This window comes from Chamaea fasciata, unplaced genomic scaffold (genome assembly GCF_029207755.1).
Source record: "Chamaea fasciata isolate MVZ Bird 193981 ecotype frontalis unplaced genomic scaffold, bChaFas1.0.hap1 SCAF_3, whole genome shotgun sequence".
Lineage (NCBI taxonomy): Eukaryota > Metazoa > Chordata > Aves > Passeriformes > Sylviidae > Chamaea > Chamaea fasciata.
Genome location: NW_027094088.1, coordinates 18,963,826 through 18,973,963, shown reverse-complemented (window position 1 = coordinate 18,973,963; position 10,138 = coordinate 18,963,826). Strand labels below are relative to the sequence as shown.

Sequence of the window (10,138 nt, the reverse complement as noted above, 5' to 3'; positions counted from 1 at the left end):
CCCCAGTGAAGCAGCTCTTGTTTAATTTTTATACTGGCAGCTGGTAGTTCAGCATAACCCCAGAGAACCACTCCTCTCTACAGAACAGAAGAGAAAGTGGTAGCTACCATTCCCTAAAAGGAAGGAAAAGGCACAATGAAACCTCAAATTTTATTTAATCAATTTACACAAATCCACAGCAAATTAAACACAAAATAGCACTATATACAGAGTATTACTTACAATACATTACAGGTTTGATTGGTGTAGTGTGTCAGCTCTGACATGATACTCAGTTACAGTAAATTCCTTTACACAGCTGTACCATGATAGAGGAATGTAATGCACCTAAGGAACACCCAGCTTTCCTCAGGTTCCATGATGACCAAATCTCAAGCTCACTCATTTCTGCAGAAGTGTGAGGTGCTGTCAGGCAAGGTGGTCATGACACCTGTACAATATTGCCTCTTCCATTTCTCCTTTACAGCTGTTTTAACCTCAGTTATGGAAGTCAGTAGAGAAGTACAATACGACACAGACCAGGGAATTTTACAGGAATTCTGACTATTCTTTGCTCCATCTGTAGGAAGTCAAACATTCAGTATCAAAGCAAGAATCCTTCACCAGCTGCCTTGGAGTGCAGTGATCAGGAACTAGGGCTGCAGAACAGATGGAGGAGGCTGTGTGGAGCAAGCCACCTGCATTTCCTTTTTGGGAGGGGAAGTCAAACCCTTCGATGACAGCAGCACATACTTCAGAAAGATAAGACTCAATTCTAAATTCTGTCTCCAGCAAGGCAGAATATTACAAATGTTTCTTACATATAATGCAGGAGGAGCAGGTTACAGGATGGAGCTGGTAATTTCAGCTGACAAAGACAAAAAGTTTACACCAATTTCATTTTTTCTCTGCTGGCTTCCTTCAGACAAGGAGTGAACAGGAGTCACCAATGCCTGATAAGCATGTTCAACACCATTCCAATAGTGAAGATGCTCACTATAGGAGTCCCTGTAGGTACCATCAATAAAGTGGGGGTTTAAGGCTAAAGTACTCAGTACTATTGAGCTTCAGAGAAGTTGGATCAACTTTTTGAGCATTTCTGACTACAAGTTAGCATGTGCAGAGATTCACAGCATACTACATCTCCTACAGTGATAAGATGGAGGAACAATCTTACAGTAAGACATTCCTTGACCTACCTAAACTCAGCAGAGCTTAATAATAATGAAGAGGGATGTAAATCCAGTTGTAGCTGAAGCCCAGCATGGGGAGAGCTGGACTAAAAGTCCATAATCAGGCTGGGAGAGTTGAGTTCTCCTTCCCAGGCTGTTCTCCCATTGCATAAGACCCCAGCACATTTCACCCTACATCAAGTGCCATTGTCATTGTCACATAATGCAGTTAACAAGGCGTGAGCCCAACACCAACTTGAGCTTCAGAAAAAGCAGGATTGGCTTTACACGGTAACTTCAGAGACTGAAGTTCTTCTTGGGTCTAATTCTAAAGTTACTTTTGGAAAACAAATCATACATGGAACATTGAAAGTGCAGCAGTTACTGCCAGCATGAAATACAGAATTTCACAAGATGTGACTGTGTTGAGAGACTAAAACTGCTGTCAAATATACCCAATTTAAACAACTGCATAAAGCATTCAATTCAGAAATAAATAACAAAGCAGTTCAGATACTGACAACTGTACTAGAAACTAAACATATTCTTACTAGTGCAGAATTTAAAATATACTCCAATTTAAAATTACCTTCTGAAATTCTGGGATGGGGAGCATTGTTCTTTCTGTATCCCAACCAGAGCCCCATGGCATTATCTTCCCATTAAGCTGAGGCTGTGTGTCAGAGCCTGCCCTGCTGTGCAGCGCTCAGGCCGGGATGGCCTCAACAGCCTCGATGAGGTTGAGGGCCAGGCTGTACTGCCCGTGGTTCTCAGGCAGGTGCTCGATCACTTTGCTCACCAGCCTGGCCGTTGTCACAACTGGCACCTCCACGTTCTGGACTTCCTGGGGGTCCTGTGTGAAACAATCAACTCAGCATCTCAGTCACTTCACAGGTGAGCCCTCCAGAACCTTTATAAGACAGATGGCTAATGTTTATAAACACAATCAAGCTGATGCTTTGACCCATGAAACTGCTTCACCCTACATGAAACCATAGGGGGAAAAATTCCTATTTTCATGAGTAAGAAAGGGCCATTGAGATGTAATCTCTGGCTTGGTGAACAGAAGCCTCAGAAAATCAACCTGTTTTCCAAACTGGAGCTTAACTTACCATAGCTTTGAGCCAAGTGCTCAGTGTTGGAGGAAGCCTGGAGAGGAATTCCACGCCATCCTTGATCTGTCCGTGGAGCAGAGCAAAGGCCAGCCTCTGCCCAGCCAGCATGAGCAGCTGGGATGCCAGCACTTCTTTGTCAGCCACCTGCAGGAAGGCCTGAAAGCAGAGAAACAGAAGGGACTAGAAACAGTTTCAATGTGACACAGCTCACCTTAGCTGGAAACCTGAACAGCTGTAACAAAAGAAAGTTCTTGATACTAAAAGGACAAATAGTCTTTGCGACTGTTTCTTGTGTTATGTGTTACTGTAACAAAGCACAGTATTAGGAGCTTCAGAGCTCCACAAGGCAGAGAATTACTCTGTACTTGACAGTGATTAGCAGGAGCACAAGATTTGTCTTACAGTCCAGCAACATAATCCCCTCTCAAGGAAGGGAAGGGGGTGTTTTTAATCCTATTTTTTTTCTTTCCAAAAAAGACATTACAGACAAAAGAAGCCATTTCCTGAAATTATCAAATATAATAAAATTAAAAAGGCCATGCTAGTTATACTAGTAGTGTAACTCTTTGTCACGTTTCCACTAGTTGCAATAGACAGATTCTTACTGGGAAAATTGAAAAATAAAGGTAATTATTAGTCCTGAGAAAGTACTTTTTATAGTCTCTGACTTTTCAGCCTGGGGACTTTTTGAGCTTGATAAATCTTGCCTAACCCTTCCAGGCATTTTAAGTAAGTGGAAAGTAATTTTAGCAGAATACATGACAGTGTTGTAAAATGTTAAAAGCTATTCTTACCTCTTCACCAAGATGATCCATCCCATAACTGTACAGTTCACAGACATAATGCCTTCTGACCAGATCCTCAGAGATCTGAAGATACTGAGCCAGGTCCGCAGCCAATGTTGGCCAATTTTTCCCCTTTTCAAAAGGAAAATATTCCTCTTCTGAGACTTCTCTGTCCTTCTGTGATGAACACAGTGTTTGAACCGCTGCACTCACAACTTTGAGCAAGAACTTTGAAGCAAAAATCACAGGTTACCTCAGGATTATCTGTAACTTCAGAAGTGTAAGAACTTTCAGTACAAAACTTCTGCCTACCTGCTGTCTTACGGATAACACGTTTGGATCCATATCCCCACTAGGTAGCAGCTGAATTGATGTAAGGTCTTTGAAAAATGCATTTTTGCCCTAAAATTGGGAACCAAAGACAGGCCTCAGGGAAACAGGGCAATACAACAAATCCACTCTGATCCAATACTAAGCAGCCCACTTATTTCTTAAATTTATTTTGTACCTCATCTTCAGTTTTGCTCACAGAGCAAATAGAGACCTTGAGTAAGTGAAGGCAAAGAGAATGGCTAATAGTAATAGTTGTATGTAAAAGAATGGAGGCACAGGAATAGGATCTGATTTTACTCAAGACATCATATGCACTCTTAAATGACAAAAGGTAGTATAATGCTTTTTGCTAACAGATAAACAAAAAAAACCAAACCAAAACCAATGGAATCTGACCTGTGGTAAAATGCTAAAATCAGACTCAAATGCTTGATGAGAGTTTGCAGACAAGAGCCTACATCAAAAGGATGGTAATATTCTGCATTTATAAAATTCCAGTATATCATTTAGAAAAAATCTGAAGAGTGTTACAGCACTAAATTATTTTCTCCATAGCAGGAATGAGACCACATTCTACACCAGTACTTTGTGTTTAAATTCTCTTAAAATCGAAGTGTGGTTATGAGAGGAGGAGGAAAGCTCAATTTCTGGTGTCAGGATTAAGCTCTGTAACATACTGCATTTTAAATGCAGTGACTTTTTAAAGTGGTTTATTGGAGTTAAATGAAAAATTGTTTATTCTTTTTGAGATGCTGGGAAGTCTGGAATAATCATCAGCAATTATGGATACAAGAGTGACACAACATTTCTGACCTTTAAATATTTGTTTTCACTGGTCTGACACTTCTCAAAGCTACCAGAAAAACCTGTCATCCAGTGTTCTGACCATGCAGCATTTTCAGGCCAGCTAATAATTAAGGAACTGATCTTCATGCATCTGAGGTCATTACAAATCTTTTACTAATAAGGAAACTCACCAAGTTTGGGTCTCTGCCTGAATTCTGGTAACAATTTCATTAATGCACCACAGTGGACTAAAGACTTTCATAAAATCATGCAGGAACCGTTTAGAGTGCAAAAGCCAGCAAATATCCCAGATAACAAGAGGAAGGGAGTATTAATGTCTTGGGTTATGTTACCAAAAAATGTTTATTTTTCCATCTGTTGAAACCAGTTAGGGAAATGTTTTCTTTATCTCTTGTGTAACCCATTCCTCATAACTCCAAGGGGGAGGGGGCAGATGCCTTCTGATAATGGGCCAGCTGTTAAAACCAGGTAGGGCAGTGTTCCTGATCTCTTGCACAAACCGTCCACCCTCTGGGCGATATCTTCTGTTAACAGGCCATCAAGGCTCACCACATGACTGAAAACATTACATCATCCCACTGTGAGATGCTCCACCCAGTGGGGGGAAGCCAGCCCTTCCTACCTAGATAAAAAACTGAGGCCCAGTAACACCAGGTATCCTGGTTTTCCACTGGATTCCCGGAGGAAGACTGGAACCATCTCACCATCACTGGACCCTTTTTTTCTACAGGATCATCTCTACTCCAACAGAACAACATCTGCCACTCCAGGAGGATTTACTTTGGACTGCTTCCAACACCCTGACCAACAGGGTGTCAGGTCGTATTTCTGACTCTGTCAGGGTTTCTAGGGTTTTTTTGTTTGTTTGCTTGTTTTTGGAGTTTTTTTGTACTACTACATTGGTATTCTTAATATTCCTAGTAAAGAACTGTTATTCCTATTCCCACATCTTTACCTGAAAGCCCTTAATTGCAAAATTATAATAATTTGGAGGGAGGGGGTTTACATTTTCCATTCCAAGGAAAACTCCAGTTTTCCCTGGCAGATACCTGTCTTCCCAAACCAAGACAATTAAACGAAGCAACATTTCATTATCTGCTTTCAAAGCTCTACCTTGCTGTCAAACAGTGACAGTGGCTTGACCCCCTTGAGGGAAAGCCTCATGATGGCGTAGAGGAGGGTGCAGAGCACAAACTGGTGCTCTACCAGCGGGTAGTGGATGCGCTTCTGCTCCAGGGCCAGCTCCACGATGGACACCGGGCCCTCCACCGACACCCACGCGTCCTCAGTGTCCAGCACAGGGGCCTGCATCTCGTCACTGCTCACGTCTGCCTGCCAAGAACACGCAGCAGTCACACACTGAACGCCTCCTGCACTGGCCTGCTCTGCAGAGCCCTCAGACACAACTGCTCTGCACTGAAACTAAAAACAAAACTTAATGTTGTTCAGAACATCATTAACATTTGTCTGAACTGAAAGGTACAGAAATTTGTAAAAAGCACAGTCTTCAAAAACAGATTTTAACCCATCAGTTCTTTACTTTCAATGGGAAAAATAGAAATTTACCTCTAGCAAAGTTTGCAGAAGTTCTGAACAGCAGCCAAGAAAAGCTGTCATTGCTGTGTCACTCATCCCTACGTCCTGGTAACAAACAGTAAGATTTAAATTGTTTCAGCTGGAATTGAAACAGGTTTTTATTAGCTCTTTATGTTTGAGAAGACAGCTATTGACATAAAATACATAGTTCAGCTCAGTTTCTTAACCTGCTATATTTAAATATGAACAAATACTTACTGAAGTACAACAAAGAATTAACGGGAAAATTTGGAATCAAGTAAATGTAACCATTTACAATACTGTATCTCCAATGAAGACTGAATCAAGTAATCCCACCTAGTAAATTTAATTTTCTGATAATATCAGTTGTCTTCCATAAAGTTTTAACTAATGAAATTATGCATGAAAAATAATAGTAATTTGTCATCTTATAGTCTCCAGCCCACCCTCTATAATATTTGAACTTATACTACTGTTCTAATCTGCTTTTCCAGATAAAAATTAATTTATACTTCTTAAAATTTGTAACATTTTCTCTAGGGCTACATTTTCAACTTTTTTTAAAATGTGCAAAAATAAATCATAAACCAGTATTAAATTTAAGGCATTTCAAATTATTTCTTCCCACTCAGACAAAAGTAGTGTTACTTGCCCTTCTGCATAATCTGTCCTTTGGAGCTTTTCCAACCTGTTTTTGCAAAAAAAGGATAAAATGTGTTACAACTAAATAATTTTCATTATGGTATCTATTATCCACATTTTAACCTTCTATTACTATTTTCCCAGTATAAAATGAGAAAATAGCTCCATTACAGCTATATGATGCAGCACATTGAATGTTTTGCTTTCAACAAAAGACTTGATACAGATTGTATAGGAATGAACATCACTGATGCCCATATTTAGTTCATCCTTCTTAAAGCCTTCTAGGATTAGAAATAAGGCCCCAAGGTCCTCACTCAAATCTCAGAGACAGCAAAGAAATTCCCAGTGACTTCTAGAATGCAGAACTAAAGCTGCAACACCAAGCATGATATGAGGAAAAAAACAGTTAGTTAATAAAAACCTTACTCTCTTCTCCTGCAGGTGTTAACTCAGGTAGAAGAGTTATGGTGAAGGATTTCCATAAATGCATGCAGGAAAACTGGAAAAAGGTTTTTACAGAAGCAACACGTACTACAACTGTACACAACAGAGCCTATTTGCTGAAAGGAATGGGGAAGAGGATACTCCACAGTTTTTAAGAGAGCTAAACAAGAAAATGAGAGGAGCACAGGAGAAGGAAAAGACAGGAGGGCAAATTCTTGCTGGTTTTGTGTTGGAGTTTTATTCTTTAAGTCACTATCCACTTACTAGGAGCACTCTTCCTAAACTGTCTTCCAGTAAACAGCCCCACCGCATAGTTGTAAGCATGAAAAAACCTGAAGCTTAGCAGGGACAAAAGACTGCTCAAACTCAAAGCAGACAGGCTACATACCAGAACAAAAGCTGATTTACAATAGTAGGAATAGTTAAAAGTGCTCAACAACATCCAAAAAATCTTCTGTATTTTGCAGAATAAGAGTTCATGTATATGAAATCTGGACTTGTGGTAGATCCTTGGTAATAACTTACCAGGAAATAGGCACTTTTAAGATATTTATCATTTTCTAAAAAAATTTTATTTATACACACATAGATAGTTTCAAACTGTTTCACAGATATTTCTTATTTAGCAATTACAAGCTAAAACTGCACTTAAGCCTTCAGAACACATCACCCAGTGTTGATCAACCTGCCTCTAGTTAATTATCCAACAGATCTGATATTTTAAAATACGCATTCCATCATCACTTCCAAAAGTTAGCTACATAATAAGCCAAATAAACAGTGGTGATTTGCACAGTTAAATCAAAGATATTCCAAATGCTTTTTAAAACAAAAGAAAAAAAAATGTTTATAAATGCTGGTTTCACTTTTCAGTTAGTAACAAAAGCAACCTCAAGACACTGCACTCACCTTGTCCATAAGATATGTGGCAGAAGAAAGCCTTTTTACAATGAATGTATTCCACATCATCAGAGCAATACCTAGAACAATCACAGACTTGTAAACTCCAGGTGAACAGAAAAAGAATCTTACAAGATGGTGAACAAAACATGAAGGAATTGTGAATTATCCTCACTGCTTTATACTTGGAGTTTAGGTTTCTCAGGAGGAGACTACACTCGTCGTAGTACAGTCAGAAGTGCAATTAATAACTTGTTAAAAATATTATGTTACGCAGACTGGGTTAAACATTTTAAGTACACATCAAGAGAGCACCTTATTTGCAGACATAAATAGTCTACAAAAAAGAAAATGGTCATCACCTCCATTGAAACAGGGTATCAAGAAATGCATGAAAAGTAAGAGACTGCAATTGATGTTCCACTATTTAAATACAAGTAAAAAAATATTTCAGAAAAATTTTATTTAAAAAATGCTTTTAGTTAAACACATCAACTTTATCTAACTAACTTATTTTCACAGTTGTGATGGAAACTCAATTTCACCATGGAAGAGAGAAGCATGGCTACCAGCAGAAACTTTTGGGTGGTTTGGCGGTTTTAAGACAAAATGGCCATCACTATTATCAACAGCATTCATTTATTTTAGTCAATAAACATCCATTCTGTTTTACCAATTTCAACAAAGATAATTTTTACTAAGAGTTTTGTACTTACCATGCTGAATGTGAGCATTAATGATGCATCTTAGATGATCTATAGACCTATTGAGAAAATATGCTTCCTTATGGAAAAAAAGAAATGAAAATACAAGTTAATACAATATTCAAAACTTGCTTTAAATGTAAATTACTAATTCTTAAAGGGCCCAGGTAGATTATCTTAAAGCTTCTACTTTGACAGTTATAAAACTTGTAAGTTATTCAGCTGTTGCAATCTTCTCTACCAGTATCTGACAAACACATGTGTGCATAGCAAATATTGTCAGTCATCATGAAACCAACTGTAGTTTCAGGGGCTTTTTAGTGTAAGCACTGTTAACATACTCTTTGCCGAAAGGCACCCCTACTAACTACAGTCATTTTTCAAATACAAAATTCATTTCTGAGAGAAAGAGTAATTTTTACTATATTTTGCTATGAGAGAGTAAGTTTTTAACAGTCTCAGAGGAACCTTCTATTCTACATCAAGTTATGCGGCACAGCACTAAGGAGTGCTAATTTAACTTTTATCATCATCTGAACTTAGGACATTTTCCACTAGAGAAACTATAGGACAGGAGAGGAGAGAAAGAAATTTATTTTTTTTCTTTCTTATGACAACTCCCAGCAGTGGCCAGGGAATCTGAGACATTTAAGAAATCCCTCTTTCCTCCCACAGTAGAATGGGCTCTGGTCTAAAAAAATTAGTATTCTGTGACTTGTTCAAGCATACTTAGAACAGAGAAAAATACAGCTCTATTTTGGAGTACTGAAACTGTTTTGTATCTGCAGTACAAACAGCCAAAAACCTTTTTCAAACTGAACCCAGTTTCCACACTCCCAGGATCTGATAGCTTTGAAACATACAGTCCTGGCCTTGTGAGGTGCCATTCAGCCTCAGGACATACTCTCATTTTCTCAATTCAATTTCCACTTGACACTTATCACAGAAAAATTGCACCTAGTAACTGCTTTCAAAGTCAGTCTAATTATTAATTGATGTTTTGATGAACTACCAGAAACTTGTGAAGCTGCTTCTATCAAATTGGTCTTAACCATTATTCCCTGCAAAAGACATTTCCTTACCTCTGTGTCCTTATTCCACTGCACTACGCATTCCCAAGAGCAATGTGCATGGAGTACATCCACTTCAAGACTACATGGAAATTGCTGATATGCTACTTGCAGCAGCTCTAGAAAACAAAAATCTGAAGTTAGAAGACAGACCTCCTCCCACTAAAATTTCTGCTAGTTCACAACAACAGCATCTGCAGACTTTTATAATTTGAAAAATTCAAATTATTTTCTTACCTAGGATTCTTTCCAAGCCTGTAGCTGCTTCTGTTTCCTCAAGAAAGAGATTATTATGCATTTCTACAGATTCTTCAGTACTGTCTGTATTGTTTTTGTACTGGGCCACATTCAGTATAATTGGACTGAAGCCTTGCCTAAAAACCCACTTTGCTACAGTGTCAGCAATACCTCCTAGAATGTTGAAAAGAAAAGTATGAGGTAGAGTCAATGTATTGCAGATTATTTATGGTTCAAAATCTAAGGACCAGAGACAATGCAGGAGTTTTAACTACTACCTTTAATTATATATGGGTAACTCCACCAATTGAAAAACTTCCTAAACAACTGATCAGAAGATTACAATGCAGTCTTTACAGTAATAGCTTTGAACAATTTTAAAGCACTCTT

General features: G+C 38.6%; 1 protein-coding gene across 3 annotated transcripts in view; it reads right to left on the bottom strand.

Annotated features, from left to right (window-relative positions):
• Nucleotides 1-136: 136 nt before the first annotated feature.
• Nucleotides 137-10,138, bottom strand: part of RAB3GAP2 (RAB3 GTPase activating non-catalytic protein subunit 2) — a 44,033-nt gene continuing 34,031 nt past the window's right edge. For all 3 annotated transcript variants that reach the window (XM_066178228.1, XM_066178229.1, XM_066178230.1), the window contains 11 exons: nucleotides 9,749-9,922; nucleotides 9,524-9,630; nucleotides 8,454-8,520; nucleotides 7,747-7,817; nucleotides 6,401-6,436; nucleotides 5,758-5,832; nucleotides 5,305-5,523; nucleotides 3,364-3,453; nucleotides 3,061-3,279; nucleotides 2,264-2,422; nucleotides 137-2,004 (listed from right to left, as the gene is read on the bottom strand). In XM_066178228.1, coding sequence (XP_066034325.1) covers nucleotides 1,858-2,004; nucleotides 2,264-2,422; nucleotides 3,061-3,279; nucleotides 3,364-3,453; nucleotides 5,305-5,523; nucleotides 5,758-5,832; nucleotides 6,401-6,436; nucleotides 7,747-7,817; nucleotides 8,454-8,520; nucleotides 9,524-9,630; nucleotides 9,749-9,922 — 1,364 coding nt within the window. In that variant the 3' untranslated portion in view covers nucleotides 137-1,857. The remainder of the gene's footprint in view (nucleotides 2,005-2,263; nucleotides 2,423-3,060; nucleotides 3,280-3,363; nucleotides 3,454-5,304; nucleotides 5,524-5,757; nucleotides 5,833-6,400; nucleotides 6,437-7,746; nucleotides 7,818-8,453; nucleotides 8,521-9,523; nucleotides 9,631-9,748; nucleotides 9,923-10,138) is intronic.